The sequence below is a fragment of the Diabrotica undecimpunctata genome, chromosome 7, assembly GCF_040954645.1.
Source record: "Diabrotica undecimpunctata isolate CICGRU chromosome 7, icDiaUnde3, whole genome shotgun sequence".
Lineage (NCBI taxonomy): Eukaryota > Metazoa > Arthropoda > Insecta > Coleoptera > Chrysomelidae > Diabrotica > Diabrotica undecimpunctata.
This window is the reverse complement of record NC_092809.1, coordinates 69,019,071-69,034,290: the sequence shown is the minus strand read 5'-3', so window position 1 is coordinate 69,034,290 and position 15,220 is coordinate 69,019,071. Positions and strand designations below refer to the sequence as shown.

Genomic DNA, 15,220 nt, shown 5'->3' with positions numbered 1-15,220 from the left:
TGCGAACTCTGTTGACTGCCGCTCTAAAAAGTTCTGCACTACTGCATTCAAACCATTCCCTTAAGTTCTTAAGCCAGGATATTCTTCGTCTTCCCACATTTCGCTTTATTCGGATTTTTACTTGCATAATAATGCGCATTTTTGCCCTCTCATCACATGTTCTAAGTACTCAAGTTTTCGTCTTTTGATAGTTAATATTATTTCCGCCTTATTTTCTATCCTTCTAGTTACTTCTACGTTTGACATTCTTTGAATCCAAGATATTGGTAGGATTCTTCTGTAACACCAAAATTCAAAAGCAGCCAACTTATTCAGATGGACTTGTTTTAGTGTCCACGCTTCCAAGCCATAAAGAAGAGTAGAGAACACGTAACATCGAAGAATTCTCAAGCGTAGTTCTAACCTTATATCCCGACAACAAAGAAACTTTTTAAGTTTAATGAATGATGCACGTGCTATTTCAATGCCTGTCCTAATTTCTTTGGTTTGGTCTACATCTGATGTTATCCATGTTCCTAAGTATTTATAGTTATCAACACTCCCAATTGCAGTATCTTTAATAGTCAGTTGAATATTTGCATGTGCAGATTTAGTCATGATCATGCATTTAGTTTTCTTTAAAATTATCTTCAGTCCGTACTCATGACAGCGTTCGTTAAGGCGTTGCATTACGTTCTGTAAATAATTGTTGTTATCCGTCATTATTACTGTATCGTCTGCAAAACGTAAGTTATTCAAAACTTCTCCATTGATAAATATACTACACTAATCACTAATCAGTAATCAGTACCCAGTAATGCATTGATCTTTCGTGCAGCAGTTTCCAAAGCTACAATTGCCATTTGGATTGCCAACCTTCGAAAGGAGACGGGGCAATAAGAAGAAGAGGACATCTTTGCGTTTTTTTTGACTTAATATTTTCCTCTTTCCTACTTTCCTCATTCCTAGTATCCCACTCTGATACTATCTGTATTCACTTTCTCCATTTGTGTATATTAACGAAATTATATATTGCTTTTGTCGTTTTTACTATAGGCTTATGATTAAATGTTTTTAACAGAGAGCTAATAAGCTCTGGAAAATTATAATTTCAGAATGGTATACGTTCACTGCCCAAAAAAATGACCTCAATAAGCCGAATTAGGGTTTTGCGGCAAACATTAAGCATTTAAAGAGAACTTAAGCTTTCTATAAGGAATTTAAAGGTTGCTTTATACTTTGAAATGAGTACTAGAGCCAAGGAATACAGACCAAATAAAAGGTTACTTGAAGTTTGGCGAACAACTTTTATGTAGCAGATCTGCTAAAATTATGCTAAATTGAATTGTAAAATATTTAATGTAAGAAGTGCAATAAATCAATTGGCTGTAGTGTGACCGGAATAGATGATACGGCGTGAAGAATTTTTTGATACGTGTCATTTAACTGTAATTTATTTACTATTTTGCTAGTTTTGAATCGCTTTTGCCATCAACTATTATACCGTCGAAACATTTATAGGTTTAATGCTATTGCCTAAGCCACCATGACGAAGTTATCTAGTGCTAGTGATAGTTACCTTTGATTAGGGAAATATCATTTGGAGAAAGTTATATGAAATAACTAATTTAAGAACAAGAAACTAAATCCAAGTTCGGATACCTACTTTGTATAACACGAGTGCTATTTCTGCTGCCATTTTTCCACCATATGACTCGCAAAATATGTACAAAGGTACGGTCTTAAATTTGGGCAACTGTGTGTAGAAATCTTTCATAAATTGCAAAAAATCTGTTGCGATTTGAGTGTTATTTTTGGTGTACAGGTCATCACTGGTTACATAGCCAAATCCTGAAAGAATAACAAAATAATTTAAATAAACATTATAATTAATAAATTTTAACACGGTAAGACAATAACAGAATATTGATTATAGATCAAAATTACAAGATGTCTGATGTAAAGCGAAAAGCATTTTTGTCTTTACGCGGGGTCCCTAATTGTTTTATTAATAGTATGTATAAAGAAAAATCTGGTTAAATTGACCGATAGTCAAGAGAATTGTCGATACACTCATAAAACAGACATAATGAATAGTCAGATGAAACAAGAACAATGGTAAATAAAGCACCTTTGTAAAATTCCTAAAGGAAAAGAAATTTCACTAATATTGATATATTACTAGGAAAATATCTACTATTTAAAGAAAATGATGCAGCTAAACTGCATCAAATGCATATTAGGTTAAATCCAGGTTTTTACATAACGACCACTATTTCAGATATCTATATCATAGGTATCATACCGTTTCTTTTTACTGTACATCTTCTATGGATTCGTTGTCAGGGATCAATGCCTTTTTTTTATCGGGAACAAATAAACAAGTTACAAAAAAATAAAATATTTAGTTTAGTTTTCGGACTCACGCTCTACACACTGTTTATAATAACCTTAAAATTAATGACTTCATATAAACTGTTTATATAACAATGATCTACGTAGTAGATTATAAAATGCCTGACAAACAAGGTCAATAAATATAACTGGGTTGTGTATATCATCTTACCGTAACTATTATTAGCATGCGATAAAAGTTATTAATAAACATATTTCATCAAAAAGATGTATTAAATATTTTAAAAGGTAAAATAAGAAGATATTTCGTCCTACTTGCTTCATGATTACTAAATTTTTTAGATCCACCTGACAGTCTCCAAAAACTGTTTGCCGTCTGCGATATCATGCCTTGCAGTCATGCAAGATATTGCTGATAGTTTAAGGTTCTTTGCTACAAAGTATTTAGCTTAAGTCTTCATGAAATAGTTCTATTGTACGTACGTGTTATTGACTAGCGCATACCTAGTAAGAAAGCTTGTAATAACTCTAAGCCGATTACTGCTATATTTCGCGGTACGTTAGCCCTATAAGTGCACGTTCATCATATATACATTTTGCAGTCTGTTCAACTGAGTATACTTTCTCAGAATGCTAAAAATTACATTCAATAAATTACCAACGGTTAAGTACTTCGGCACATAGGTAAATAGTAAGAGTTAATAAGCATACTCATAGAGAGGAACATCCAATTCATTGGGTTATGTGTTGAGAGGTGAAAGATATAAATTACTCCAAATCATATTAAAACTGAACTATAAAAAAAGATCAGTTGGAAGATGCCAGCACTTGTGACTGAAAGACCTGAAGAGATATATTGACCACTCATTCGCAGAATTTGAAAGAGACAGCACAATAAGAAGAATATTTTCCAAGTAAGTATTTTATTGTGTTAGGATCTAGAGTTTTTTTTAATTGATGAAGGTAGACGTTTTTTGGCAGCCGTGAGGCCGATTCATCAGCTCTTTTATTGAGGTGTATTTTTGGTAACCTAAAACCCATACCAGGGTGACACTGTTATATTCTCCCAATTTGTTCAGTCCTTCTCAGTATTCCCACAATCGCATGAAGTCCACCCTAGAACTTTAACTCCACATTATGCAAAATTGCATAAATCTGTGCTTGAAATTGAGAAGTATGTTCTCTTAGTAGAATAGTAATGTTCACCAACAAAATTTTCACCGCTATTAGATATTTCTACATTCAGTCCTTCTGAAATTTTAGACCCGTCTATGTAAAAGGTATAACCATATAACTGGGTTGTGTGTTCACATTTGGGTACAGCTTGTTTCTTAGACATTAAAAGATTTTGTATTCCTGTTCTTACTATTTATATATTAATCTTTTTTTCTAAATTTTTTAATTAAAAAAAAGTTTACTAATATAATGTTAATTCAAGTTGTGTTTTATTTGTTTTATATACAGCAATACCTCGACTTACGCTACCCCGACTTACGCGAATCCAAATTTTGCAAAATTTGCGAATCCAGCACATTTATTTTGTAATAGGTATTTCTTATCTACAGTTTTGTCTACGGAGTGGGTGTTTGTTACTTTTATAGCGGGATTTTTATTTTATATCTACTGAAGACTTGGAAGAAGAATGATGTCATCCAAACATTCCAAACGAAGTAAAAATGACCCTTCTGTAGCAAATAAGAAAAGAAAAACGTTTTCTTTGGAATGTAAACTTAACGTAATTACAGATTTAAAATCGAAACTGAAATTGTGTGAACTATCAAAAAAGTTTGATCTATCGGAATCAACGGTCAGAACAATTATAAAGGGCAAGGAAAAATTTCTCGAAGCTGTGAAAAGTGCACAATCTTTAAATTCCACCATCGTACGTAAAGGTCATGGTATTATCGCCAAAATGGAAACACTGTTAAAATTATGGTGTGAAAAATTGTCCTATTGATCAGAATACAGTGTGCTCCTAAGATAAGCTAATTTTTAAGAGATTGAAAGAGGATACTGGAGAAATCTCTTTGTTCAGCCAATTCAAAAGTCGCTGTAATCGGCATAGCATTGCAGAAAGTGGAGAAGCAGCAAGTGCTGAAAAAGAATCTGCGTCTTGTTATCCACAGAAATTAAAAGCCGACAGTGATGGTGGGGTCGAATGCAGCTGGTTATTGAAAATTAAAACCACTCTTAGTTTATCTCTCAGGAAATCCAAGAGCACTAAAAAATAAATCTAAATCTGGCTTGCCTGTAATTTGGACATCTAATCGTAAAGCTTGGGTGACAGCTTCCCTTTTTAAGGATTGGTTTGGCCATCATTTCATACCTAAAGTCGAACGTTATTGTCAATCTAAACAAATTCCATTTAATGTGATGCTAATTATCTATAACGCTTTAGGTCATCCTCTTGCAACTTTAACTAGTTTGGAACTACGTGTGAAAGTTGAATTTTGCCATCTAATACAACCAGTTTACTTCGGCCGATGAATCAGGAAGTCTTTAAAACAATGCCACAAGGAACATAGTTTCTTTGTGGAATTTAAGGCTTATTACACCAGTCGATCATTTGCTCATTTCCCTGAAGTTATAAGAAAAAACGACAAGCTATCTGTTAAAGACTTTTGGAAACAATTCAATGTTTTAGATGCTGTAGCAAGCATTGGAAAATCTTGGAGTAAAGTTTCACAAATAACGTTGAATGGCATCTAAAAAAAACGGTGTCCTTTTATTTTCATCACTGACACCAAAATGGAATTGATGCCAGAGCATGATGAAGTTTAACGAAGTTGTTGATATTGCCCAGCAAATAAATTTACAGGTTGATAGTGATGACGTTGAAGAACTGTTCAATTTCCAAAATCAGGAGCTGACAATAGATAATCTCATATAAATGCACGAGGAAGAACAAGACGTTGAAGATTTTGAGTGTTTTGATCCAGTTCAACCTGAGCATCAATTGACGATTGGAAATTTGACTTAAGGCCTTAGTTTAATTGCGCATCTCTTCTACCGAAAAACACGTAAGTGTCAGTAATAAGTAAATACTAAAAAAGTGATGTAAGAATAATAATGTTTTACCAATACGTTTTTAGGAAATTATATTTAATGAACAACATAAAGCAAGTCACGAATTACTAAGCAATTAAAATGTAATCGTGCATTAGTTAGTAACGACCAAATACGTTCGAATACAATAAAGGCAAAATTAAGCGAATAATAGCTTAAAAAATAATAAACTTAATTATTACGTAAACTTACCAGTTCCAACAGGATTATCGACAAACAGCACATTAGCCCATTGTACCCAAGTACTATTCCTAGGATTTAAATTTGAATCTAATGGACCTAACTCCTCAAAGTTACCATAACCGGTTGAAGATCCTCCTGGACCTCCCTGTAGCCATATTATAAGAGGTCTATCTGTTGGCGTAGGAACATCTGCAGTGGTATAGTGAAGCCACCAAAAGAGATTAGCGCCAGGTCTTACTTCAGAGAAGCCCCATTCTTGATCCGTTGGGCCAAAACCTCTTTTTCCTAAACATGACACATAAAAATACAGATTAATTATTTTAAAATCTTAATAGTTGGTGTCTTATATCATACTTATTTTTAATTTGTATCAAGTTAATAACAGTAGGTGACTTTATTTCACATACGGATCAATTTAAAATATAAACTGAAGCGATACATGGGTGATTAAGCTTTAAAATGAAAACTTGTTCTCCGGATATTATGTCAAACAAGCTCTGGCGCTTGAAAATGAACTAAAAAGAAAAAAAAAATAGATCGAAGCCTATAAAAGAATCAATAGAGAAATAGTAGAAATGAGTTAAAACAAAAACAAGTCCTAATACAATTTGGAACTATTGGGACTTTTGGAAAAGATGGTCTAAAGAGTATATTTATTCTCTTCAAGAGCGATCCAAATGGCACAGTCCAACCCCACCTCTTACTAAAGGTTCTCTAGTTATCATAAAAAATGAACAACAGCATCCTCTTCGCTGGCAATTGGCCAGTATCACTGAGTTGCATTGCGGCACTGACGGCATTGTACGTGTTGTTAGTCTGAGAAGAGCTTCAGATGGCATCCTACAACGTTCAGTGGTCAAGATCTGCCCACTACCTATTTGTTAATAAATATCTTTTTTCTTCATTTCTATTATTATTATTTATTAATAGTTTGATGTTCTTTTTTTATCCTTATAATAATTGTAGTTGTTTTTAAAAACATTCGTTTTTAGGGGCGGAGAATGTTTGGAAAAGTGTTCAAGATTTATTTAAATATTTTATTTTTATTTTTCAAAATATGACCTTATTTAGTTTTAAATCTTTTATTTAATTATAATATATTAGCTAGTCATAATACGGCTTTACTTACACATCTTTTAAATTTATGTACTCAAATTGGCTAATTTATTATTGTCAAGTTCTGATTATTCAATTGTCTGAAAACAAAACAAAACTAAAACTATTTATCAACTCAAAACACCTCAGGTTCCTTAAAAAAACGTACGCGTCCTTTGTGTAGACAGTTTAAAACGACATTTTAAGCTTAATTTATTGCTATGCACGGAGGTCCTAAGAACAAAGCAACCACCTTAGTTGACTTTCCTCCATACGTACCAGCCAAAATCCGTACCAGCGTAAGTGTGCGTCCAGCCTACCCTGATCAGATTCCGAGCGGTACACCAGCTACAGACGCCGCTGTCCATTTTAAATTAAATATTAATCAGCGATCTCATTACACAAAACAACAATTTGGAAATATTAAACATATATACAGACAAAAAGAACTAGTCTGTTAATCCAGTATTATCAGACATTTAGTGTTGTTTAAATATTTAGAAAAGCTTAGAAACGATGTATAAGATTAAAGAAATCTGGGGTAGCCGAAACGAAGTTGACCCTGGATTACTCGTATAACAACTTGTTACATGAGCGATGGCGTGGAATACATGTGTGTTCCAGGATAAATAAGGTCCAAAATATATAATTAATTGCAATTTCAATATAAAACAAAGTTTTTTTTATGAAAAATTTATTAGACAACGTTGTATTTTGTTAAAAACGAATAAATATATTTCAAAAATTAAAGTTGGATAAAATGGTAACCAGATCATTCATATTCTTCTGTTGCACATGTTTAGCAGACGACCGATAACTCTTTCTGATCTTCTTGGCAGATCCAGTTATTGCACAGGGAACAATGACCCCTGTTTTTTGTCTCTTTTTGAGGACATATGAATCCGTCATTTCAAAACATGAGTCAGAAATTATAGTTTTAAGTAAATCAGAAAAAACTGTTTTAAAACTCTATAAGAGAAACTGCTGTAAAATTAATTGTTGCAAGAATAAATTATTTACTATCCTGTACATTAGGCATTACATATTTTTTGTAAAAATTGTTTTTTATTAAGTCATACTATGGTTTTAAAAAAGTGACGTATGTTGTTTCAGAACAGAAATAAAAAAAAATATTTTTTTTGGCAATTTTATTGTCTATCAAACAAAGTATAAGCACTAATCGTCATTAATTGAATCAGGAGTAGGCCACTACCTAATCTCTTCAAAAAATAGTTTTTTTCCTCTGGTATGTAGTCCATGAACTTGCGTATACCGTCAATTTTTTTTATTAATTGGTACTTTACCATCCGGATAGGCGAGAACTGGTGGTAAAAATGGAATTCTATCACTTATTTTAAGTTGGTAGTGATAAAACCATTAATATATTCCGATACTGTTACAGTCCCTGGTTGGTTTATAGAATAACAAAAAAAATGGTAGTAGTTTGAAATCTGAAAAGTGATTTTATATCTTTTTCTTTTCTGTCTATTGAGTCGGTAGACAAACACGTTTTTTTGTAATGTTTAGGCTACCACTTTTTAAATTAAAAATTATTCGATGTTTTCACCATTTTATCAGGACACTTTCTGTGACGTGTAGAATTTACTATCATTTCTGTATATTCTTTTGGGTGGTAAACACGGTCAATATGACTCTTTTTATTACAGCAAAGTTTCTATCGTTCGGCAAAAAGAAATGGCTACGTTGTAGAACGTACTAGTTTATGGTTTTAAAACTTCCAGTATCTACTACGGAAAGTAAAAATCTCACTATAGTGAGATTCCCGTTATGACCGGCACAGCTGTCAGAAAATAAATGAAGATATTTCACAGCAGTAGGTACTTCGGACTTTATATAATCCTTAAAAAATAGACCCTTTCTGACTTGACCCCCGTGGAAGGTGTAAAACATCCCTTGTTTTTTTTGTATACTGTGAATTCCAAAGACGTTGTAGGTTAGTTGACGTAAGTAAAAAGTTTCCTGTACTGTACAACTCCTTTGCACGTCTTTTCTGTACAGATAATTCCGCAACGGCCACATGCTTCGCTGTCTGGTTTAAAGATGGACTCTTAATTTTTATTTCTAATTGTTCACATTCACAGCAAGTATCTAGATAAGATAGAGAAAAATGTTCCTGAAAAATCTTTAAATAAAATTTATATGTAACTGAATTATTATTATCATCAGAAAATTTGGCACAAAATAGGTCATATTTAATTTGTATATTCAATTTCTTGTCCAAATAATGCTTCTCTTTCCCTGTATAATGTGAAATCTTAGTTAGAAAACTCCCAATATGAGTCTTAATCTGTTCTATTAAATTTTCGGACTTAGCATTCCCTAAAGTATTATTTTTTCCCCGTTTTGCTAGTGGTGCTTTTCCTTGTACAAGAAGCTTATAAATTCTTCGAATTCTTGTATGACATACAGTGTGAATTCCCATGAAAGCTCTTTTGTAAACCATAATTTTGCCACTCGAGCCTGTCACGGAGTAACTAATGTTCTATTTTCTATTCTTTGGATTTTCATTTCAAGGTCGTTTTTTTACTTCACATTTTTCCATAAGCCCTTGTAAATATTAATATTGTGCATTCTTGGTGAGCATTCTTCTGAATTTGGCATCTTTAATTTAAGACTTACCGAAAATCTCCTACTGGTTTTCTTGTAGGTACCATACCTTTATAATTTTCATGTTCTTCCCCACACAGCCTCGCTTTCTTAATAATTTCTGACTTATAATTGTCTTTTTTGCCTCTTTTTTTTTACCTTTTACTAAGTTCAGATCATTATTCGTGCAGCCATCTTAATCCTTTTGTTTACAAATGACAATTCCGCGCCGAAATAACATCAGTCGATGACTCATGTGGTTTTCAAATGGAATGGGTATTTATATTAAGCTATAGGTTATTGACCATATAGGTATGACCACCATCAAATCTCGAAAGTTACAGTTCTTCGGACATATTATGCGAAATGAATCCATATATACTCTCCTTCAAGCCATCATGCAAGGAAAAATATTTGAAAAACGAGGTCCAGGAAGAAGAAGAACATCTTTGTTAAAGAACCTCAGAATCTGGTTCAATACAACATCTGTGTAGCTTTTCCGCGCTACTGCAGATAAGATAAAGATTGCCATGATGATCACCAACATTCGTAACGGATAGGAACATCAAGAAGAAGAAGATAGTTTATTACAGCACGTCGAGACTGCTCGTCGTTTCTGCTTAGAATGGTACGTTGACGAATAGAAAACGCATTTATTAAGAAATGTCAATATTGCCAAAAATTGACTCATGTTGTTTCTGAAACCTCCAATTCATATGCTATATTCATAATATCAAAGAAAACAGTTAGAGGCCATCTCCTACTGTTTCTTGAGACATTATAAGAACCACACATTTGATCTACATCGACATCGAGCTTAAAATAATTGTAGTCCACTAACATTGTTGCTTTGCCAGTATTCTTATCTATGTTATCATCTATATGGCTTGTGGATGAGACAAAGTTATTTTTCCTTTTCCTTGGGACAAAAGATACAAGCATGCAGTCTTTATAAAATGCAAAGTGACTACTAAAGGTTGGTCTTTCGATGGTGTTTGTTAATTCTAGGTATCTAGTATCGATAGGTATCTATCGTTTGTTTTTCTCTACTGTTCGAGCATAGTTAGCTAAAATTTATTTTTTAGTTTTTGCCTCTAGGTATATTACGGTATGTTTCTCTTGTAGAATTTACACGTCGCTTGACAACAGTTAAAAGGGGCCTTCTGGTTAAGTTTCTGAGTATATTTAGAGGTTGATTGGAATTGATTTAACTAATGCAAAGACCTGGAAACCGTATTTAGCAGGTTTTAAAAGGTATGTACTGCCTAAAAGGGCATCGAACTCTGAAACTTACAGGCTGTTCGTCAATTGTAAGGTTAGGTCCAAGTATTACTAATTTCTAGCAGTTTCCTATAAGTGTCTCGTATTGCTGCCAACTTATCGGTTTCTCTTTGGTCCTGACAATTATTGACATCATCAAAGCATAGGCAACGTAGAAGAAATCGGTACCGATTGTAAGACTGAAAGACATCTTGCAACATATGGCGTACATTGCATTACCATTTAAAATAATCTGTTTTGCTCTTTGTTCGCCCAATTTACTTATATTAGAATGTATAACATTCCAAATAGAGCTCTCATTTCACACTGATTAGTTTTTTTAGCATGTCCTTTACGATTGTACATGCTTGACATTTTCAATGTATATATTTGTAGAATTAGTTACCATTTCTACAATGTAACAGGGAACTTTATCATTATGGTAAGATTATATAACTTTCTCGACAAATTTCTTCTCCCCAGCATCTTCTGAATCAGTGTCATGAACGCTTTTCAAACAAAAATCTCAATTATCTTTATCTGAAAATGCTACTCCCAGTACTTGTACCTTTTCTAGATCTTGAAATCTTGATTATTTGCATATTTTTGAATGCCACAAGTAAATATTAATTCACAAAAAAAAAAACAAAATATAATAAAAATAAACAAGACATAACAACGCATTCGCGTTTAAAAAGTTATTTTAAAGCAAAAAACATTTTTTTTATAATTTGTTTAAAAAGTGTTAAATAAATAAAAATAAATATCTAAATAGGTTGCCACGTAAAACTTTTCATGGAGATAATTATTTTTGGATTAAGAAAAATGTCAAATTTCAAGTTAAATGAGGAAGTATGTAATAATTATAAATATCCATCTTTTACAATAAAAAATGCTTCAAATATTATTAAAAAAAAATAAGAAACTGAAAAAAAATAAACCATCTATTATTTAACAATTTAATTATTTTAATAATACATATTCGTAACATACGCAAAAAGTACATACAAATTTAAAAAAAAAACGTAAAAATTCATAAACAAGAACCACAGACACAGTTACAGCTCCTTCTAACTGTACCGGTCCCGCGAGATTCAAAGCCGGCCGATTTTGAGTACCCAATTGTTGTAGCTTTGTGGACGATTCTATTAACATGCAATATTTTTCAAATTTTTTGATATAAAACTTTAAAACATTATCTTTAAGATGACTCTAATAAGATCTCTTAGTAGTTATAAACAAAGCTGCTATAAATTTAAAAAAAAGGAACTAACTTCGTCCCAAATTACCCAAGATCAACTTTCAAAAAAATGCAGCCTTTCTAAGTATAAACAAATATTTCCTTGCAGGCAATGGTTAAAAAGGTATTCTAATTGTTTATTAGCAAAAAATAACATATTTTTGCAAAATAATTTTGCAATATTTTAAATCCTTTTTATTTTTCATTTATTATTGTTGATAGAATAATCCTTTTTCTTTCATACACTATCCTTAGAATTATTGCAACTTCATCATTTACTGACTTATATCCTTGCTACAAAATTTATGTTGGATTATACAAATAAAATAACTTTTAAAGAATTTTAACAATCGCTTTGAAATTTTGGTTATATTTTAATCACTACAATACCCAATATTTAGTGTAATATGACGATTGTATGTTTATTTTTAAAAAAGCTATAAACATTTATAAAAAATCGAAATTTCTGACTTATTTTGCATATTATATATCCTTGAAAGGATTATATAAAATAGTGATTATTCCGTTGCTCATGTATGGGTGTAAAACGTGGACGTTAATTAAGGAAATATAAATAAATCTTAAATGTTTTAAAAGGAAAATCGTTAGTAGGGGCTTTAGACCCTATCACGACTCAAACACTAACTAATACCAAATAAGAAAAAATGTCGGGGTCAAATAGAGATATAACACTATCAGGGTCGTCCAAGAAATAAAAGCCCAACGCCTAAGATGAGGTGGCCATGTCCAGAGTCCAGAGGTTACCTAATAACCGCCTTCTCAAGTTCATCTGGGAGGAGGCCCCAACAAAGAGAGTACCCTTAGGATGCCCACAAATGCGGTGGAGAGATCTGGCACAGTTTTAAGCACAATTGGCTACCCACCTACCGAACTGTTATGGACGACCGTGTGATATAAAAGTAGGTCGTGCACTAAGCTAAGACCATTTCCAGTTATAGTGCTACGAGATAAAGAAGAAGTTAATGATCAAGGTAGTTAAGACGAGTTATAGTACAATGTCATCTTTTTTAGTCTAATACCAGTCTGATATACTTCTATTTGTAGTCTGAATGTTATATGTATCTTGAATTGTAACTTAAATCTTTGTTAGTGTAAATAAAAGTTTATTTTGAGTGTTTGTGCTTCCAAAAAAAGATTTTTTCAAAAATACATATATAACTCGCAACAAGCTTTTTTGGAAATAACAAAAAAATAGTTCCAAAAATATCAGAAGTAAAAATGTTGTCACATTGACGTCAGTAAGAAAATACCTTGAGACTTCTAATAAAACAAAGAATTTAAAACAAAAATGCACATAAATGTGTAATAATATATGTGATAAATTAGTAGATAAAGACTAGCATACCCAAAACTCCTTGTAATATTATACACAATACCACTAGCGCTCGCATTTTGTTTGCGTAATCGAAGCAGCAGACTAAGTAGTACCTATTCTTATAATACACCTTTAAAAAGTAAATAGAATATTTATATATTTTAAGTGCCATTACACTTGTAATACATTATCTGTGTGTTAGGAAATCACTTTTTTCTTAGATTAGCAATGTACTTAATCAGTTTAATATTGGATATAATTTCGATTTAAAAATTAATTCTTTATTGTCATTCTACTTACAATGTTTAAACGTTTTTTATCGTACTGATAAGATATTTAATATACAGTTTAACATTATCTATTTAGATATTTTTTAGTTGGATAATATAATTTTTGTGTTCACGATCTATTTGACTATCGACCCTGTCTTCTGGTCGTAGATTTCTTTCTAACATTACTTTTGGACTTCATTAAGCCATGTTGTTTCCGGTCTTCTTAATTTTTTTTTGTTCAGGTGGCTGCCAATCCAATATAACCTTCTGTAGGCGATGGTTTGTCATTCTATGTACATGTTCATACCAAATAAGCTGTTTTTGCTGTATATTTTCTATGATGGTGGTTGCTATCTCCATGATTTGTCTTATTCTTTCATTTGTTATACCTGTACTATTCTCGATATACCTTCTGATATACGCCAAAAATGCATTTATAGAACAGGGAGTCCAACATGAACATACATACGACTGTATATCGGGAGCATAAGTCCAATTTACTGATTTTATAGGAAAACGAATTCACGGTTTTCGGTGAATATTTAGAAGTATTACAGATATAAATAAATAATGAATAACCAGTTTTTTCTAAGCAATTAATAATAAAGGTAGAGTATTATAATCCACCAATTTAAAATTTTTTCAATATTCTAATTTTACAAAAAAAAATGGACTTAGGACAGTATGCTTCTACATTGTATTTTTTTTTCCCGAGAATATTGTTATCTTAAGTCACCTGTCCTTATTAAAAATAAGTAAAACGAAGATAGATATACTAATTTCAATTTATTAAGATTAAACAAAGTTAAAACAGCAAGTAAAATAAACATGAACTAAAAATTTTAAAGTATTCGTGAAACTACCATAGTACAAAGGGCAATAAATCCATAAGGTCATTATATTTTGCTGTTGAAATAGGCACTAGCCTTTGATTTATTTATCCAGATCCATCGGTAAGATAGGATCGGTCCTTGTGTTTCTTCTTAAATCTACTTCCTCGAAATTCGTTGCTTGAAATGATGTTTTGTAGTACAGTATTCCTAACTGGTCTTTTCTATACTGCAAGTAAACTACTGTAGACAATAGAAACGGCTGTTTATTATGATTAATTTTTCGAGCCACGAAGGGTGCAACATTTGAAGAACCCCTTGCAACGGTATACATTGTATCAAAAGATTTAAAGTCGGCCAATTCTAAGTTTATCACTTAAAATTTTGAGGAACAGTGACGAATAAGTTGTTGCCAATCCCACGGAGTTACAACTGTCATTGTAGGGTTTTTTCCGCTGTTTTTCTATTTGTACATGAACGGTGTCAGCTTCCATGTGACTATTTAAAATTTTTGATTAATGGTTTTAAGCTGTGGATATTTATTTAGAATGAAATAAAAGCCCATTACGATGCTGCTGTTCTTAGTTTGGCCAAAGCAATTATCAGACCAAAGTATTAAGGGCTCTATATCAGATTCCGGTACGTTTAGATCTACCCATTTTACCAAAGCTAATGCCAACTCATTCCCACCTCTCTTACCTTTTGATTCGTCCCATATTATACACCAGGCTGAATTATTTGAGGAATCAAAAATTATATAATTTAAAGTCCAAAACTTTCTTTTATAAAAAGTAAGCGAATTGGTCAACAACGGTGAAGATAAACATTTTTGAAGATCTGCTATGAGTACCTTATGTTTGCAATTTTCCTTAAGTTCATTTCTGTCTAACGATTTGCGATTTTACCTACGTTCTACATCTTTTAGATGTAAATTTCTTTCATTGTTTATACTTTCTGCATCAGTGACATGTACTGCTGTCTTTACCTGTGCTAACAA

The 15,220-nt window shown here is 32.1% G+C and overlaps 1 protein-coding gene across 1 annotated transcript in view; it reads right to left on the bottom strand.

Annotated features, from left to right (window-relative positions):
* Positions 1 to 13,350, bottom strand: part of LOC140446431 (uncharacterized) — a 60,453-nt gene extending 47,103 nt beyond the window's left edge. Inside the window, exons 1-3 of the mRNA XM_072538982.1 lie at positions 13,152 to 13,350; positions 5,593 to 5,868; positions 1,646 to 1,830 (exon numbers count right to left, since the gene is read on the bottom strand). Of these exons, the coding sequence (XP_072395083.1) occupies positions 1,646 to 1,830; positions 5,593 to 5,868; positions 13,152 to 13,293 (603 nt within the window). The 5' untranslated portion in view covers positions 13,294 to 13,350. The remainder of the gene's footprint in view (positions 1 to 1,645; positions 1,831 to 5,592; positions 5,869 to 13,151) is intronic.
* Positions 13,351 to 15,220: the final 1,870 nt, after the last annotated feature.